At 36.1% G+C, this 20,668-nt stretch overlaps 2 protein-coding genes across 2 annotated transcripts in view; one reads left to right on the forward strand and one right to left on the reverse strand.

Annotated features, from left to right (window-relative positions):
• Positions 1-6,432, reverse strand: part of LOC101888752 (poly [ADP-ribose] polymerase tankyrase) — a 52,495-nt gene extending 46,063 nt beyond the window's left edge. Inside the window, 1 exon segment of the mRNA XM_005178234.4 lies at positions 5,524-6,432. Coding sequence (XP_005178291.1) covers positions 5,524-5,707 — 184 coding nt within the window. The 5' untranslated portion in view covers positions 5,708-6,432.
• An 8,704-nt stretch (positions 6,433-15,136) lies between these two features.
• LOC101888576 (myogenesis-regulating glycosidase) lies at positions 15,137-20,293 on the forward strand. Its single transcript, XM_005178233.4, has 4 exons — positions 15,137-15,373; positions 18,235-19,111; positions 19,268-19,986; positions 20,045-20,293. Exons 1-4 carry the CDS (start codon positions 15,214-15,216, stop codon positions 20,230-20,232), a joined length of 1,944 nt encoding a protein of 647 aa, XP_005178290.2. The 5' UTR covers positions 15,137-15,213; the 3' UTR covers positions 20,233-20,293.
• The last annotated feature ends 375 nt before the right edge of the window (positions 20,294-20,668 follow it).

The raw sequence follows: 20,668 nt of genomic DNA on the forward strand, positions 1-20,668 counted from the left end.
AAAAAAAAATTTATAAATCATTTCATTTGATTTGTTGTAGCTCTTTATCTCACCCTGTACTTACTGAGAAACCGAAATATTGGATTAAAGTTGATTTCGTTGGAAATTGGAAAGGATACCTTCAAAATACAGAAAATCAGGTGGGATGTATGAAGATGTGGCCCTGTATACGTATTTTCTGTCATTGGAAGTAGGTAGTGAGCATTACGAATTCCAATCACCAAGTTTAAAACAATGTTGTCAAAATCGTAAAGGTACCGTATAGCAGGAGGTACCATTATTTGGGAACTATATAAAAATTATCTGGATGGCAGGTAACATCCACTACAAACTCCAAATACCAATTTGAAAAGCTAATGCGTTGAAAAATGTGCTTAAAATCATACTAATACCGAATATCGGGGAGGTACCATTAAAGGGAGGGAAGACGTGGACCTGTATAGATAACTTTCTTTTAAAGAAGGTGGCACCTATTGTCAACCCAAATACCAATTTAAAGTAATTCCATTGAAAAATGTGGCTTTAACCATCGAAATACCGAATATCGGGAGGTAGCACCTTGTGGGGATTATAGGAAATCGTGGACCTTTATAGATCTCTTTCGGCCTGAGAAGATGATATCCATTTAGAACTTCAAATATCAAATTTGAAAGAATTCCGTTGGAAAAATATGGCTACAATCAACAAAATATCGAATATCGGGAGGTACCTTCCTATGGGGGTTATACGAAAACGTAGACCATTATACCCCATTTTCTATCTCATCAAAATTCTAGAAATAAAGGGCGTATGATCAACATTTTAGCCATCTGGGTCGATAACATTAAAAGTTAGAGTGGTTAACCCAGACGAACCTTTTTATATCGTCTTAGAATTTTATGCTGATCAAGACACCATATTTGGTTTGAAATACTTATTTCCAGAAATTACAAACCGAATTACAAACTTAATATGTCCTCCATAAAATATCCTTCACAAGTTTATGGAGGTCACATCAATAGCTATTTTATTTTCCCTCACGTTTGGGGGGCCACCCTCGCTTGCATCTCGATGCTGCTGACGTATGCATTAGCCTGTGCAACAATTGTTTGGTCAAAGGACATTTTACACAACAACGATGTTACAACAACCACAATAGCAACACAAAGTAACATTTTTTATTTTCAACGAAACAATTGGGCGGAAAACGCTCCACGTCTGCCTTCATGGCATTGTTGCATTTCGTTCTAGAGATTGCGGGAAATCTCTTGCAAAAAGCAAAAAAAAACGTAGATGCAGTCATCCTCTGTCCTTCTACTATCAATGCCTTCAAAGCAACAACAACAACAAAAGAGTAAGTAAATCTGGGTCAACTCTGGTACAGCAGCAGCAACATCATCATCATCATCATCTACGCCATCGACATCGTCAAAGCCCTCGACATCGTCATCATCGTTCATTACAACGACAAAAATGCAATAATTGTGTTGTTGCAACAACAATTTGTTAGGCCACTACAACATGCATCTTAATTAAACAATAAAGTCTACTCTTGTCGTTGCTTTTACAACAAGTTGTTCAAGGAACAACTTCGTTTTCGAAATGGAAAATGTAGCTGCAGTGGAAGCTGGCGTCATCAAAGAGAAGAGATTGTGGCATCATCTCACAGACCACCTCCCAGCCTAGGCAGACTGGGTGGAGATAGAAGACAGGCAAATATTCAGACCGACCGACAGACAGGCAGGCAGTCACTATCATAGGTAGATATAGGTACTAATAAAGACATGCCTCCTTCTCTCTCTCTCTCCAGTCAGCTAGCCAGCCAGCCAACACCACCAATTGAGACACCTCTGTGAACCATGAACTAATTTTCTGTTGCGGTTTTTCTTTTCAAAGACATGAAATGACGTAGTCAAGTCAATGCCGCAACAAAACGGGTAACCCATAGATGGATACATACACACATTCGCATGTGTAAAGGTTCAATAGGTCTCACTGTATTCGATGCTGGTCGCACGTTTAACATTTTCTATGTTGAGAAGTTGTTGTTGTTGCATCTTCGTGGGAGTGTTAAGCTGTGAAAATGGAAATCACTTATTATTAGCAAAAAATGTGCTACATAATGGGTTAAGTATTTAGGACTTTTTTGATCGAAAAAAGATTTAAAACTTGCATTAATAATGTCATCTATTCTAGGAGGTTGGAACGTTCGGAAAAAATAAAGCCAGACCATTGATTATGTGGAACGCAGTGTGATTTCAAACACTCCCAACACACGGTACATTCTGGTCCAAGGCAAGGGCTTGCACATAGGAACAAGACAATGTGTGCTACAAATAAAAAAACGCGCAGAATTTAATACCATCCCGAACCGATATATGGAAGTTAAAGGAAAACGTGGACCAGTATAGAAAACCTTGGGGCCTACGAATGCCAACTTTGAAACCATTCCGTTAGAAAATATGGCTTAGCACGCCAAAACACCGAATATCGGGAATAGAGGTGGCCAAAAAGCAAATTCCAAATAATTCCGTTGAAAAAATTTAGCCCAACTCATTAGAAGACCGAATGTCAGAAGGTACCTTTAAATACCTATATAAACAATTTTATGACAAAGGAAGTAGAAATCATAACAAACTACCAATTCCGAACTTTAAGCAAACCTGTTAGGAAATGTCGCTTTAATCCTTAAAATACCGAATATCGTAAGGTACCCATATATTTGGGCTGCAGGAAATGTGACAGAATGTATGCATTGATCTTCCACCGGAGGAAGAGCCCACTACGAACTCTAAATGCCGAATTTGAAGGAAATCTATGAAAAATTCCGACTAAAATCGTAAAAATACCGAATATTGCGAGGTACTGCTATTTTGGGGCTATAGGAATACGGGGACCGATAAAGCTCATTTTCGAATACCAATCATCCAGCTCTACAATAACCGAAACCTACAACTTTCATTCAAAGGCTATAAAAAATATTGGACCCAGTGTCCCCACCCCGTATACGACCCTGGTATTGATTGCTGTTGTGACAAAACATATGTTCGATGATTATCTGCAGCCACAGATCTTTTAGTGAGCGAGTTGGCTATGCTGACATGGCAGCTAAAAATATATGCGAATCTGTTCCATGTGCTGGCTAGGCGTAACATATATTTTCATCAGTTCCAATACGAATTCTTCAGTTGCAATGGATAACGTGTGGACCCCGAGAACGACTTTCTTACTGTAGTGGTAGTCGATGACTGCATCAGTATGAATGCTATTCAGACCTGCCAAATAAGATTCTTAATTTAGAGGCAATATCTTATATCGTTAGACCTCTATCTAGTCATAAAGGTCCTTCCTGACACGCCTTGATACACTATATCCAACATATAACGGTTTGGATAACTTCCACGAGAACACCCAAGCAGGTACTGCATTTAATTAGGCTGACGTACGGAAAGAACCTTTATCTCCCCAAGCAAATGGTCCACAGGAGTTATGAGGAGGCACCATTTTGTAGCTCTCAGGACGGGACGGCATAGCTAACCACAAACCGAACCATCGTTTTATGAGAAGTCAACAAGTTATCTTTTTCAGCTCCCAAATGTACCTACTTTTTAACTTATCGAGCATCTCCGCAGTCCATGTGATAAAAAGTATGGTCGTTGATAAAGATTATACGGTCTTCATTCTAGCTCCAATAGCCCCCCGATTGGGGGCTACATAGTCGACTTATAGTTGACCAATTGCATAGTGTCTCAGGCGATTGTGTCTGACGTCTTCAACCTAAAATATAGCAATATATTTGGCAATAACATAGCTCGGGGTGGTTTTGATCTACTGATTGATTAGACTATCAACACCACCACAGATAAGATAGTAAGTCAGCTGCTTCAAAATAAACTCTCATCGTAGAAAATATTAGAAGATGAAACTCGGAAACCAATTGAAGTCTTCTGAGGTCATCTGACCAAATATCTCTACAAAAAGAGAATAATTTGCTTAATTTCATAATTAGCAGATCAGCTCTAAGAATCGCGCTGGGCATATTGTCTACCCACGACATTATCAGATATCTGATCTCAAATTGGGATAAAAGTGGTCTTGACTACTTGAAGTCTATGTGAGCATAAAGAAAAGATAGCTACGATTGAAGTCTTACTAGTTAATTGTTCCATGTTATCAAACGGGAGACATAGGCTACTTGGTAGATGGAAGATAGAAACTCTACCTTTCTTCTCAAGCGTAGATCCCACCATCATTATCTATAAGTTTGCGGAAAGCATCTCCTGCCTAGGCAAACCAACCCACAAAAACCCCTCTACAAACCCTTCTTTTCACTATTCTATCTCTAATTACCCTTCCTGGGATGAACACAATGAACCAAGGTTAAGCGAATGGAGCTGCGCCCGATTTTCGTTTAGCTGTGCATCCTTAAACCAAACCAACCTGCTGCCAGCGCCATGAGTCGTCTCACCTTAATTCGATTCAGCAGCAATGTTTATCCCTTTGTTTCAGATATCGGTAGAAATCCTGACCGGGCTTGCATGCAGTATACGCACTGGTCTACAAATCCCAGTTTTCTCAAAATTCAGATTCTATTTTCCTTCCTTGATGCTTGCAAATCGCAACCAAACAACAAAGTGTCTGTCAATGTTCTCGAAAATTTAATTTAAAACAGGTATCTACAATGAAAATAAATTAAGTTATCTTCAAAACATTTCAAATACCTCACCTCACCCTCCCCCTTACACCATCCTCCATTCTTTCCATCGTAATGAAAATCTAACATTACCTTGAAACATTATAAACAAAACAAATGAAGCAAAATAGCATGACCTTGTGCCACCAGAGGAGAGCTGGTTATTGTTTTCCATATTAGGCGTGGTCTTGACCAATTAGCCAAAAGGGGAGGCGAAAAACTTAAAATTAAAAATACTACCTATAGCTGGTATTATCCTTCATTTGCCAGGATATCTATTCCTAGATTTTTATTGCAAAAAACTATTTCAGATTATCTCCCAGTAGCAAGGACGAACAAACAGAAACAAGGTGGATGGATGGATGTATGGATATGGCGCAGAGTGCAAACTGCAATAGTTTTTGCAAAGTGAATCTGGCTCAAGGACATTTTGAGATGATGAAAAGCAAAGCAAGAAGAAGAGCATGCAACCACAACAACAACGACGAGGACGACGACGCAGCTTTAAACCATGACAACAACACTGGCTGGCACTGTCATGAATTGCATAAAGGCAAGGATAAAATAGAAAACACACGCGCATAACTAGAAACCCTTCCTCTTCAGCTCGCCTGCACTGCAACGCATAATGATGGGTGGTGGTGGTGTTGCAACAACAAAGGTGACTCTGGCAAAAATAAATGCTGTTGCAGCAAACAAGCAAGCATCCGAGTAAATGGCAAGGACTTTTGTGTTAATATACATTCACATATATCCCCCTCTACTGAAATACAATGCAATACCATCCAAACCCAAAAAGCATGGATATTCTGTCCCCTTATTCCCACTGCTATTCCCTCACAGATACTCACCTGCTGCAAAGTGTAGCGGTGTCGATTTCCTTCCAGCCGTATCACGAGCATTAACTGTCTGCGATGTTATCAGCTTCTTAACTTTGCCAATTTCACCCGTTTTGCAGGCTTCGAACAGCTCACGCAATGGATCATTGATGACCGCATCCAGGTTAACATTTATAGCTCGACTGCGGCTGGTCATGGTATTGAATCCAACATTAAATCCACCAATAATTGTTTGCAAGTTGATGTTACAACCGTTGTGGGGACGGGCGGGTGAGGAGGACCAGCAACCAGACCAGACGACACTCTTTTTATTTTCTGTTGTTTTCTTACTTTACGTTTTGTTAGTAAAATTCGTCGTTGACAGAGAACAAACACCAAAATCAAGACAAGAAAAATGTTTTGCCCCAACTAGGAAAAAAAAATTTTGTTTTTTCCTTTGTTTTCTTTTTTTTTTTCCTGCCTGGTTTTATTTTACACAATTATTTTTCTCTGGGTTTGTTTTTTTTTTGTTGGCAGCCCTTTTCACAAATATTTCCCACGAAACAACAAGGGCGTTTTCAAAAAGATATTCCCTTGAATATTTTCTTGGCTATTCTTCTTTAAATTTCCACACAATATATTTTTCTTATTTTATTTTGCACACTTCTTATTTTCCTTTGCAATCGCACTTCTTGATTTTCCAGCTCAACTTTGGCCAAATTTTATTAAACTTTTCTTCTTTCACACACTCTCGCACACGCACAGCTAATCATGTATTTTTTCCTTTGCCAACTTATTTAAACCAATGCATTTTTGATTTTTGGATGAATTTTTTTCCGTTCGATACATTCGATCCGAGACGACAGAGATTTTTTATTTATTTCTTTTCGCTCAACAGCTGAATTAGGGATAACTACGTCGACTTGAGACACCTATACCAAGAAAAGTACTGCCAATCACAAAAATGTGGCACAAAACGAACGGAAGAAGATAAGTGGTGCCTCCAACAACAAAAAGGGTGTTCGAAACACAACCAAGAAAAGTAATGCCTATTTTTCATGGAAGAAATATGTACATTATGAAGAGAAATCATGGAAAAAATATAAAAAATATAATAAAAAAAATTACAACAGCATCAGGTTTCAGATGCAATTATGTGGTTTTTAATAAAACCCGCTCGAGTGAAATAAATGTTTGTTTTCGTTTGACTGATCTATAAAACTATTTTGCAGCATTTAGAGTACGTTTACATTGAAGAAGGAAAACTATACAAATGCAAATCAGGAAATACCCTATAGAATTTTGTTATTGTATGTAATGATAAGTCATAATCTCATGATACACATTTTTTTATAATATTTCGTTGACAACATCTAACTTTAAAAATTAGAAAATAATGAAACAAATAAATAAAAAAATCCTCCTTCGAAATGTACGCAAAACTTATGTTTTGTGGCAAAAAATATATTGATAAAGTAATAAATGGCAAGAACAAGTTTTTAAAAAAATTGTAAAATTCAGAAAAACGCATGAAAGTTTTATTTGAATTGATTGTACGGCCCATATAATTGAACATTTGAAAATTATTTCATGCAAATTTTGACACGACTTATCCTCAAATTGTTCATCCGCTTTGTTCAATGTTGGCATACTCTTCTCAACCTTTCGTCCGGTTTCTCAAACAATATTCAAAAGACATTAAATTGCATGATCTAGGCGGTCAATAGATGACCGTTCCCGAAAGTGCAATAAAGTGTTCATCGAACTCGTATCTCATTGTTACGCATGTTGGGTGGCAAGTAGCAACGTCTCGTTGAAACCATGGTACAATAAGGAGATAGAACAGCTTTGTAAAAGTACAGAAATACAGCCCTGAGGCTATGCCCGCTTCATTTCAGACTCATTCAGAATTATATGCAACAAATTGTTTAATTTTTTTCATATTTGTCCTCATTTGTAAATAGCGCAAAAAATTAATGAAATGCCTGAATTTTCTTTAAAAAATATGATCCAAACTATTCAATCTTTCAATATCATGGCTAAACTGGTTAAAGGCTTTAATGCGCTAGCCGCAATTTACGTGTCTTCCAATCATTTGTTTTCAAAATGTTTTTTTTTTTTCATATTTCAAAACAATAAATACATACACAAAATTTGCAGACATTGGGCACGCTTAGAAAGAACTTTTTATTGTACCATGGTTGAAACCATGGTACAATGAAGAGAAGGTAGGTCAACTTTGAAAAAATTGCAAATATAGGGGTCTACCTGTTTGGCTTGTAATGTCAGAATTAGTATCAAAACAATAAAAAATCAAACAACCTGTTGCATTTATTTTGAATAAATAATTTCAAACCGCGAAAAATGAATGAAAGGTCAAAATTCCTTTTCAAAATTATGTTCTATATATCTCTTATGCTTTATTTCGCAACAAAAACTGTAGATTTTGTCGAGGTATACGTTGCAATAAGCATTTTGAAAACACCCAAATTTGAATATTTCCTGAACAATTTTTTATTATTGAAAAAATACACACACATAAACAAATGAAGTTGACATATTAAGCCAGAAAAATGAAAAAATTGAAATCATATGGTTGTTCTGCCCTACCTTGAATTCATTGTACCATGGTTGAAACCACATGGCATGTAAGCCAAGCTCTTGTATTTTGGTAAAAAGGTTAGATATCATCTCACGAAAAAAAAGGTTGGATATCATCTCACGGTAGCGCTCACTATTCGCGGTTACATTACGATTCGCAGAATCTTTGAAGAAGTACATCCCAATGATGCCACCAGCTCAAGCTGCTATTAGAGGATAAGGTTTGACATATATACTGTCAGTTTTCCATGTGTATTTCCGTGTTTACGTCAAAATTGCCATTTTACAAGTGGCTCATAATTCTTGCTATCACATGCTTGCGTATGTTTTTTAATTCTTTTGGTCATGTGTTTATGTTGTATTTTCTAAAAAAAAATATGATACTTGTATATTTTTACAAAACAAACAACACTTCATGGTTAAATTAAGGAGGTAAAGTCATTTCAAACAGGACTATCCATATCTGCATTTTCTGCAATTTACTTTGTCAAAAATCCCATCTCTGATTTTTGTGTATACAATGGATTTATAAAAATAAATTTTGACAATTAGATGTTGTCAAATTAATAATTTTGGAAAAAAAGTTTAAACATCTGATGACTTTACCTTCTTAATACTACCATGCAACACTTTTGATTAAATTATATTTTTTCGACATAATAAGGCTCGCTGTGATCGAAAAAGTATTTCACATGTATTTCAGAACTAAAATGTTCACCATGTATCAGACGATGTGTGCAACTTCTGCATATGTACAATTTGACACTACATATAATAACTCTTAAGGTGAGAATACATAAAAGGCTTTTTGAGTGGCTTAAGTCACCGGCTGGCTTCTTCGTAGAGGAACAAAGACGTTTTAGGGTGACATAGTTCGATTTTGGCACTGTACTCCTTTGTTCTTTTGCGCAGAAGTCAGCTTTTTGAGTGGCTTAAGTCACCGGCTAGCTTAGTTCGATTTTGGCCCTGTGCTCCTTTGTTCTTTTGCGAAGAAGTCAGCCGATGACTTAAGCCAGTCAAAATAGCGTTTTATCTGTTTTCACCTTTATCTGGTAGCAGCTTTATAAATCGCACCAAATATCATCAATTGTCATTCTTATCAAATTGTCATTTATCAAAAGAGCTGATAATATTGATTCTATAACAATGTGTAATTTGTCATGTATTTCCCATGGGGGGTTCGAACTTCTATTTAAGTTTTATCATAAATAAACACTTAAAATAACAATATTTTTGTCACAATTCTTAATGTTGATGATTTGAACATGTTCATATATTCAATACTGCAAGTACAATGCATGTTCTTTGTGTGAGTAATAGTTGATAAATATGCAATCAAATCAAAAATATTAATGATCGGGGAATGTAAAGCTGGGAATACATAAAGCGCTTATTTGGCTGGTTTCTTCGTAGAGGAACAAAGGAGTTTTAGGTTGACTTAGTTCAATTTCGGCTCTAGGCTCCCTTGTTCTTTTCCCAAGAAGCCAGCCGATGACATAAGCCAGCCAGAAAAGCCTTTTATGTACTCTCAGCTTAAGATGCCACCATAAATTTTGAATGTTTTAAGGTTAGAATACATAAAACGGCTTTTTTTGATTGGCTTAAGTTATCGGCCGGCTTCTTCGGAAAAAAACAAAGGACCACAATCGAACTAAATCAACCTAAAACTCCTTTGTTCCTCTACGCCAATTAAAAAGCCCTTTAAGTACTTTTGTAGGGGTTTTCCCATATTTACTTTGAACATTTAACTTTGCTTTTTAATTGAAACTATGTAGCCTTAGGTTTTGGTTTATACATATTTTGAATTCATGTAATACACATTTTTTCATTCTTTAAAATATTTTCAACTAACGAAGTTGGTTTTTATTAAAATAAATAATTATTAATATTTTTTATAATAAATTGTGTTTTAACCACAATTTGGTGACCCCGACGTGATTGAAATGGCTGAAGAAAACGTTCGCACATCGCAGTCAGGAGGAGATACGCATTTAGTTGGGGATTCTCATCCCTCGAATTCAATGCACATTTTTGCTGCTAGAATTGCAAAACTGCCCCCATTTTGGCGTGAGGAGCCCGAAATTTGGTTCTTACAAGTCGAATCCAGCTTCAATTTAAATGGAATTACGCAAGATTCTACTAAATATGAATATCTGATTAGTCATCTGGACCCATCAATTTTGTTTGTATTGAAGGATATCGTGATAAATCCACCATCAACTGGAAGATACGCAGCAATGAAAGCTAGAATAATCAAACATTTCGCTGAATCAGATGAGTCGCAGTTGAAGAAATTGCTGAGCGGTTTGGAATTAGGTGATCAAAAGCCGTCACATCTTCTACATAGAATGAAATCTCTTGCTGGCACCAGGGTAAGCAATGAAATTATGCGCACGTTGTTTATGGACCGTCTTCCAGAAAATGTTAAATGCATCCTCGCTGTAACCGATACCATGGACTTAGATAATCTATCTGGTATAGCAGACAAAATTTACGAACAATTTTCAGCATCAACAACAATTTCCGAAATTTCTTCAAATAATAAAACTAACCAAGATTCATCCGGGTTGGATGGTAAGTTGAATGAAATTATTCATCGAATTGATGCGCTCGAACGGCGCTCCCGTCAACACCAAGCGAAACAAATTGTGCAAGTCCCACGAGCTCGATCTAAATCTAGAAGCCGTAAAGACTCGGGTTTGTGTTGGTATCATTGGCGATTTGCTGATAAAGCATCAAAATGCGTTCAACCATGTAAGTTTCAATTATCAAAAAACTAGTAAAACCATCGTGTGACAGTTCGGCGTCTCTCGGCGATGGTAGTAATAATCGTTTATTTATTACTGAACGCCGTACTAAAATAAAATACTTGATTGATTCTGGAGCTGACATTTCAATTTTTCCATGCAAATCCTCAAAAAACCCTTCAAAGCTAGTTTTATATGCTGCCAACAATACTCCTATCTCAACGTTTGGTGAGAAACTTATTGTTCTCGATTTGGGTTTAAGAAGAGAATTTAAATGGGTATTCATTTTGGCCGATGTACCCAAACCAATCATTGGTGCCGATTTTTTAAAATTCTTTCATTTATTGCCAGATCTTCAAAGAAAATGCTTAGTCGATGGGAACACTTTTTTGAATTCACCACTATCAAGCTTGGGTTGCTCTAATATTCAAATAAAAATGGTTACAGATGAAAGCAAATATCACGAAATTGTAAAACAATATCCTGAATTACTTTCGCATAACCTTAACAAAATAGATGTCCAACACCAAGTGTTACATCAAATTACTACTAACGGAAACCCAGTTAAGGCAAGGCCCCGAAGATTAGATCCTGAGAAATTAGCTGCTGCAAAGGTTGAGTTTCAGTATCTTATGGAAAAAGGTATTATTCGTCCCAGTAATAGTAATTGGTCCAATCCATTACATATGGTCCGCAAATCGGATGGTTCTTGGCGTCCTTGTGGGGACTATAGGGCACTGAACAAAATAACTGTCCCAGATAGTTACCCTATACCATACCTTAACGATTTTTCCATGTTATTATCTGGTTCCACTGTATTTTCAAAATTTGACTTGCTGAAAGCTTATTACCAGATACCAGTAAATCAAGCGGACATTCCAAAAACTGCTGTCATAACTCCGTTTGGTCTGTTCGAATTCTTAAGAATGCCATTCGGGTTATGTAACGCGGCGCAGACTTTTCAGCGTTTTATGGATGAAGTTGTTAGAGGCCTTGATTTCGTCGTAGTATATCTGGATGATGTGCTAGTTTTCTCCAAATCTGAAGAAGAACATTTGGAACATATCAAGCAGCTATTGGAACGTTTTAAGAAGTACGGCATTATTATAAATGCCGGTAAGTGTGAACTTGGTGTGAACGAAATTGATTTTTTAGGCCATACAATATCATATAAAGGCGTCAGTCCAATGAAGAAAAAGGTTGAAGCAGTTCTGAGTTACAATCAACCATCAACAATCCATTCACTTCGTCAATTTTTGGCACTAATCAATTTTTATCGGAAGTTTTTACCAAAAGGAGCCGAAACACAGGCGCCTCTGAATAGTTTATTGATCGGTGCAAAAAAGAAGGATATGCGTCCAGTTCCATGGACTAACGAAACCCGGGAAGCCTTCATTAAATGTAAACAGGAGTTAGCCGATGCAACTACTTTGTCTTTTCCTTTGCCGAACGCAACAATAGGCCTTAAAGTCGATGCGAGTTCTTTTGGAATGGGTGCTGTGCTTGAACAAAATGTAAACGGTTCATGGCAACCATTGGGATTTTTCTCTAAAAAACTAAATGACGCTCAGAAGAAGTATAGTACTTATGATCGAGAATTATTAGCCATATATTCCGCTATCAAGTACTTTCGACATTTACTTGAGGGAAGGCCATTTAAAATATTCACGGATCATAAGCCTCTCATTTACGCATTCCATCAAAATTTGGACAAGGCCTCACCTCGGCAATGCCGTCATCTGGATTATATAGCGCAGTTTTCCACTGATATTAACCACATCGCTGGAAAAGAGAATATAGTAGCTGATTCTCTTTCAAGAATAGAAGAAATCAGTACGAAAGGAATAGATTATAGCAAATTGTGTCAACAACAGCAGCAAGACATAGAAATTAAGGAATTAATTAATAAGGATGGACCTTATTCAATTAAGTTGCTAAATTTTCCATTGGGGAATTATCAAATATATTGTGATGTTTCTCAAGGAACTATACGACCTTATATTCCATCTACTTTTAGAAAAGATGTCTTCAATGCAGTACATAATTTATCTCATGGTGGTATTCGGACAACGAGAAAGATGATATCGCAACGATTTTTTTGGCCATCCATGAATAAGGATGTTGGCAATATGGTTCGAAGCTGTTTACCATGTCAACGCAATAAAATTGACAGACATACTTCGAGTCCAACTATGAATATTCCAATTGAAAGCAGCCGTTTTTCAGAGGTACACATAGACATAGTTGGACCATTACCACAATCTGAGGGTAATACATACTTGTTAACGTGTATGGATCGTTTTACTCGATGGCCAGAAGCATTTCCGATCCCTGATATTAGGGCGGAAACAATTTGCAAAACATTTTGGAACGGATGGATATGTAGATTTGGTTGTCCGAATGCTTTAATTTCAGATAGAGGAAGCCAATTTTTATCTAGTCTTATGAAACAATTAACAACATCACTCGGTATACAACATCGTTTTTCAACATCTTATCACCCACAAAGTAACGGGTTGCTGGAGAGATTCCACAGGACATTAAAGGCGGGTCTACGATGCTCTGAAAACAATCAATGGACAGTTTCACTTTATCCAGTACTACTCGGAATACGTGCTAGTTACAAAGAAGATTTAAAAGCATCGGTTGCAGAATTGGTCTATGGTCAATCCCTCAAAATACCAGGAGATTTCTTCACAGTTCCGAAATTTGAAGATCCTAGTTCCCTAGTAACCACTCTTCGGAAATCCATGTGTGATTTGCAGCCAACACCAACATCAATGCATTCGAACAACAAACCTTTTATTAGCAAGAACCTCTTAACATGCACTCATGTTTGGATTCGAGTTGATGCAAAAACAAAATCTTTAGGACAGAAATACACCGGCCCATATGAAATCTGCAAACGAACCCCGAAATATTTCCAAGTTAAGATAAACGACAAATTGCAAAACGTTTCCATAAACCGACTTAAAGCAGTATATACTGAATATGATATATAATTGGTTTGCTAAATTTAGTTTAAATTCAGGGGGGAGTGTTGTAGGGGTTTTCCCATATTTACTTTGAACATTTAACTTTGCTTTTTAATTGAAACTATGTAGCCTTAGGTTTTGGTTTATACATATTTTGAATTCATGTAATACACATTTTTTCATTCTTTAAAATATTTTCAACTAACGAAGTTGGTTTTTATTAAAATAAATAATTATTAATATTTTTTATAATAAATTGTGTTTTAACCACACTTTCACCTTTAGTATCTTGAAAAATAACCTGTTTAACTTGAGTTTAACATTTCATTTCAACATTTCATTGTCAAAATATATATTTTTAAATCCATTGTAAATACACAAATCAGAGATGGAAACCTATTTTTATGCACTGACATTTGACAAGATAATTTACAGAAAATGCAGAGATGGGAGAGCTTATTGATGACTACCTTCTTCATTTTACCATTCTTCTTTCATTTCCCCTATTTTTTCGTTCGTTTGTCCTGTGCTTTTATTTTTTAAAAAATATTCAATCGTTTTTGGAATTGACAGTTGAAATACACTCAATTTTGTATATGTAAACATGAGTTTAGGCGACGTTAATACCATGGCAGAAAAATACACGGAGCATTAATATGTCAAAAAAAATTTAAATGTTTTTTTCAAATATAACTAGATTTTTATATTTTCTTATACTACGTCAGTAGGCTATATAATTCGCGTTTTTCAAAAATGTTTACAAATTTAAGTAATGTTTCATTCGACATTTTCAATTCCAAAAGTGGTTTGACAGTTCATTGTCCCAGCAGATGTGTCGAGGCGTCTACCTATATTCTTCTACCATGGTTAATACGCTATACGCTGGGATTATTCGAATATAAATTAACATCACATTTTTTTTCTTGGGACAACCTCAACAAAACCAGCTGCATCTTCTTTGAAATTTGTTAAATCCGAAGATAATTGTTGCAAATAACATTGTTTACAATTTCTGGCGATTGACCAATACATCGAAACCTTTCTCCCAATCATTTGAGAATAACAATTATTTAATTGTGAGATATGTGTTCCGTTCATTTACCAACCAAGTCAAGTGCAATCGATAGGTTGCTCTCGAACAAGCCGTGTTGAGGTATTGTTTTCCAATGGATTTACTAAAAACAACAATGAACAAATCACGTATCAACCGAAAATCATGCATGCACCCCTAGGTAAACACTTGAAGAGATATGACAAGCGGAAAATACTTAAGTGTCGAGTAGATGAAAAGTTTAATAAAAGGCGCCATATTTTCACAAATCAACACCACAGTTCGTTGCAGTGTAATAAACAACGGAGTGATATTTCGAACGGGACTCAAATTACGGAAATGCAATAAAATGTTAAAGTTAACAAAATTCGTAGTGCTTTTGCTTTTGGCTGTATCCTTTCAAAGTTCGTCGGGATGTAAACGAGTCGAGGAGTCGAATAAATTTGCCAATACGGATATATCGGTGAAATTGAAAAGATCCGGAAAGTTACAATATGAATTAGTAAAAGGTGAAATATTTTTCAAGGATAATAAAGTGTTTTGATGAATGGGCAGTGAAAGCAGGACGCATGTTGAAATCTAATTGGCATTATTTTATTTCGTAATTTGTGTAATAGCATGTTTACATAAGAGTTTTATTACCGCTTTAACATTCTTTATGAAGATTTATTTGATATATCCATGATAGAAGAATACAGGTAGTCGCATCGACACAGCTGCTAGGACACTGAACTGTCAAACCAATTTTGGAAGTAAATTTTTGAAATGAAAAATTATTCAAATTTGTAAAAATTGTTTAAAAAAAGGCATATCATAACAACCTTCGATTGGTGTCGTATAGAAAAATATGTACAAATCTACTTTTTTTGAAGAAACATTAAAAAATTAAAAAAAATAAATGAACCTGTATTCTTCTACCACGTGACAGCACAATGTGAACGGGATAATTTTTCAAACGTGTTCGTAAAAACAAATCGTAATATCTTTTCCATAAAGTGAGCTTATGGCATTGAAGGTTATTGTGCATTTATACTATTGAAGATTAACCTACATGGCTTAATAGATCTAGTGGGTTAACCTTGTGTCTTTAAATACACCCTTAGGCGGACATAACTGTCGCTCAGCTGATGTTTATTTACGTACGCATCATGGTAGAATAATACAGGCCGCAACCGCTGGGACAATGAACTGTCAAACGAGTTTTGAACGAAAATTTATTAAAATTTGTAAAAATTATGGAAAAATGCATATCAGAAAACCTCCTATTTGTGTCGTATAGGAAAACATATACAAATCTACTTACTTTTGACAAAACGTTTTTTTAATATTTTGACATATCAATGTTCCCAAGCGTTGATGCAACTATCGGTATTCTTCTACCAAGGATACACCCTTAGGAGGACATTACTGCCGCTCAGCTGATGTTTGTTTACGTATACATATGCAAAATCATGGTAGAAGAATACAGACAGTCGCATTGACGCAGATGCTGGGAATATAAACTGTCAAACCAATTTTGGAATAGAAAATTTTGAAAGAAAAATTATTCAAAATAGTTGAAAAAAGGCATATCATGATAACCTCCGATTGACGTCGTATAAGAAAATATATGAAAAACTACACAAATTTGAAAAAAAAAATAAAATTTTTTGACATATCAATGTTTTCCAGCGATGATGGATCTACTTATACATAAAACGCTTTTTGACTGGTTTAAATCATCGGTGGGCTTCCTCAGAAAACAACAAAGGAGCGTAGGGTCAAAATCGAACTAAGTCAACCTACAACTCCTTTGTTCCTCTACGAAGAAGCCAGTCAAAAGTCATTGTGTGATAAAACCCACCTAAACTTAACTTGTTGTTTAATCGATGTTCCATAATATTGACCACACTTCTCTCTTAAGTGTGGCTACAAATAAAAAACATATGTCAACAATAATATAATTGCTGATAACAATTAATATTTCTATTGTATTGTATTGTATTTTTTTTTTTTGTTAAACATTTTGCAGTTGATATAATTAAATCAAGATAAGGGCATCAAGCATGCAAATTTTAATTGAAAATACAATGAATGTTTTCGCACCATTTGTGTGTCGAATTTCACTAAATAATTATTAGATTATATCAACTGGGTATTAGGGTGGGATTACTTAAGCGCATATTTGGCTGGCTTCTTCGTAGAGGAACAAAGGAGTTTAAGGTTGATTTAGTTCGATTTTGACCATAGGCTCCTTTGTTCCTTTAAGAAGCTAGCCCATGACCTAAGCCAGTCAAAAAAGCGTTTTATGTATTCTCACCTTTATCGTCTGACAGCAGCTTTATTCGTTTGTATATCCCTCGGTAGAAGAAAGAAGGTAACCCCATGCAACCATATGTTCCACAAAAGAATAATGTCCTCCTCTGAATTTTTCTGTGATTTACCTTTTCAAAATTAGCTGCATAGAAAACAAGTTTCCGTCTGATTTATGAATATTCAATTTGACAATGAGATATCGGTATTTATTTAGAAACAATAGAAAAATATGATTACACGAGGTTACCGATATAACTCTACCTTGGTGTATACTGATCTTTTTTCATACAATGGATTTATGAATATTCAATTTGACAATGAGATATCGGTATTTATTTAGAAAGAATAATATGATTACACGAGGTTACCTATATAATTCTACCATGGTATATACTGTTCTTTTTTCTTTTGTTCGCAATGTCAAATTCTTGTTAGCATTTCTTGTGATTGAAAAAAGTCTTAATAATGAGGTAAATAATCGAACCAATTTGTATGTCATACGACGCCAATTGGAGGTTGTTATGATATACGTTTTCCAACAATTATAAATAATTTGAATAATTTTTCATTCAAAATTTTCAATTCCAAAATTGGTTTGACAGTTCATTGTTCCAGCAGCTGTGTCAATGCGACTACCTGAATTCTTTAACCATGGTCGTCTATCATATTTGACATACTGGCATTGAAATACTGAAATCACAGTTAATTTATTCTGCAATATTTTTTATATGCCCAAGAAATAATAGGTTAAATTCTTCTTTCTGAGTTATGGAACATATAAATGTTCTTTCGTGCCAAGAAAACACCGAAAATAATAGATTATTCACTTTTTTGAAAAATTTGCCGCTCGCCATACGTAAATATTTTAGGTGTAAGAATAGGTTTTTTTTTCAATAATGCCAAGTTCGTGGAAAAAGGGTTGCCATATTTTATTTAGCAAATGAGGCTGCCTCTATTGTTTTGCCATGACTTAAATCCATAATCAAAGTAAGAGGTTACATTATATGCCCACAAACAATCACTATAAATGTACACTTCATTAAAACCACACCTTTCTCTTCTTTTTTTCATTTAGGTTCCAACATTTTACATACTGTCACCTTTGACAACTTCAACACCAACAATGATTTGATTATGACATCCAAGGGGACAATACAGATAAGTGATGGCAAGGAAACTATTGAATTCGAATTGGTTACATCGGATAGCACAGTAACCCACATTCGAGTAATTCGCGAAAATTTGCCCAATAATGGCGAACCAAAAGATTGTTTCGATTTAGATATGGCATCAACACATTGGTACGGCGGACCCGAAGATCGTTATCAATATTATCCCGTGGAACGTTTAACTTTTGAAAATTATTCCTATGTCACGAAGGAAGATCATAATGCTGGCGTAGCCGAACGTTATTGGCTAAATTCAAATGGTGTTTTCATTTTTGTTGAAACCGAAACGCCATTGTTTATAAATCAAAATGCTCCAGGCTATGAGAACAAATTGTGTTTATCGGCTCGCAACAGTTTGCCATATAACAGCCGGGCCACAGGTCGTAGTTTTGTTTATCACATCGGTGTGGCGGATAATGCCAAAACGGCGCATATGCATGCTGTGGAAACGTTGCTGGGACATCCTACGAGCTATCCGGACGAGCGAATGGTCAAATATCCCATATGGTCGACATGGGCATTGTACAAGGCAGATATAAATGATCAAATTGTACGAGATTTTGGCGATGCAATTTTGAAATATGGCTTTGAAAATAGCCAGCTGGAAATCGATGATGACTGGGAGGATTGTTATGGTGCACTGACATTCCGAAAATCGAAGTTTCCAAATATTAAACAGTTGACAGATGATTTAAAGGCCAAAGGATTCCGTGTTACACTGTGGATACATCCCTTCATTAACAAGAACTGTGAACCCACCTATAGTGATGCTCTTAACAAGGGGTATGTTCAATGGGAGAAAATTTATGATATGTTCACATATGACACAGTGTTTTGTTGGTATTTAGCATGACATACGAAAAGCGTCAAAAAAGCGTTTTATGTGTTCTTACATTAAGTGTGTGTAAACGTAATTTAACTGATCTTATCCCTTTTCAGATATTTAGTTCTAGATCACAAGGGAAACCCAGATACCCAATGGTGGAACAGCAAAACCGGTGAAGCCGCCTACGTTGACTTTACCAAAACCGAGGTCCAGGAATGGTTTAAAAAACGCTTGCAACGCCTACAAACCGAAGATGGCATTGACAGCTTTAAATTTGATGCGGGTGAGACAAGTTGGGTACCCAGTGATCCTGTGCTTAGCGGCGACGAACATATGTCGCCACATCAAATTACCGAACAATATGTACGCACTGTGGGCTCCTTTGGTCCCATGGTTGAAGTGCGTTCCGGCCAAGGTACTCAAGATATGGCCATTTTTGTTCGTATGATCGACAAAGATTCCGAATGGAGTTGGAATAATGGTCTGCTAACTTTGATTACAACTCTGTTGCAATTGAACATGAATGGTTACCCGTTTGTTTTGCCCGATATGATTGGTGGAAATGGTTATAACAATAAACCACCAACCAAGGAGCTATTTATTAGATGGCTTCAGGCCAATGTTTTTATGCCAAGTCTGCAGTTCTCTTTTGTGCCCTGGACATTCGACGAGGAGACCATTGAGATTAGTAAGAAATTTACCAAATTGCATGCGGACTATACACCGCAGATAATGGATCGTTTTAAACTGGCTGCCAGCACCGGAGAACCGGTTAACCCACCTCTATGGTGGGTGGATCCCGAGGATAAAACTGCCCAGGGAATCTGTGATCGTAAGTCATCGTTTGGGTATTTCAATGGAAAACGGTAATAATTATTTTTTGTTTCTAGAATTCCTCTTGGGCGATAGCATCATTGCAGCTCCCATTATCAGAGAGAATGAAACCAAACGTGACATTTATCTACCCAAGGGTACATGGAAGGATGGTAATTCCGATACTGTTCACACTGGTCCCATATGGATAATGGATTATCCAGCCCCATTGGATACTTTGCCATATTTCATAAAACAAGCTTAAGTGTCAGATGTTTGTTTGAAATGTCAAATTTTTTTGAGCAAAAATATGTAAATTATGTAAAATAGTTTGAGTATTAAAGAGATTAGCAAATAAATTGTGTGTAGATTTAAAAATCTGTTGCATTCGTTTTCTTGACAAAAATATTTAGCGCTTTGCACTTTAACAATGTACAATTTCTATCAAAAAAAAGATGGATGCACATTTTCAGCTGACCTCTTTGGCAAGTAAACACTATAATTTTGTTTGTTTACAAACTGCTGGACAACGAATGTTTTCTCAGCGGAGAAAACCAAATTCGGCACTTAACCACTTTCGGCCAAGCGAAGCAACTCTTTATCTCTTTTGAGTCCATTTTCTTTCTTTTGCGGTGTAAGTTCTTGTACTTTTTGGAATTTTTATGGCTTTACCCCGAGCTCATTTTTCAATATTTGCCGAA

This window comes from Musca domestica, unplaced genomic scaffold, assembly GCF_030504385.1.
Source record: "Musca domestica strain aabys unplaced genomic scaffold, Musca_domestica.polishedcontigs.V.1.1 12, whole genome shotgun sequence".
Classification (NCBI taxonomy): domain Eukaryota; kingdom Metazoa; phylum Arthropoda; class Insecta; order Diptera; family Muscidae; genus Musca; species Musca domestica.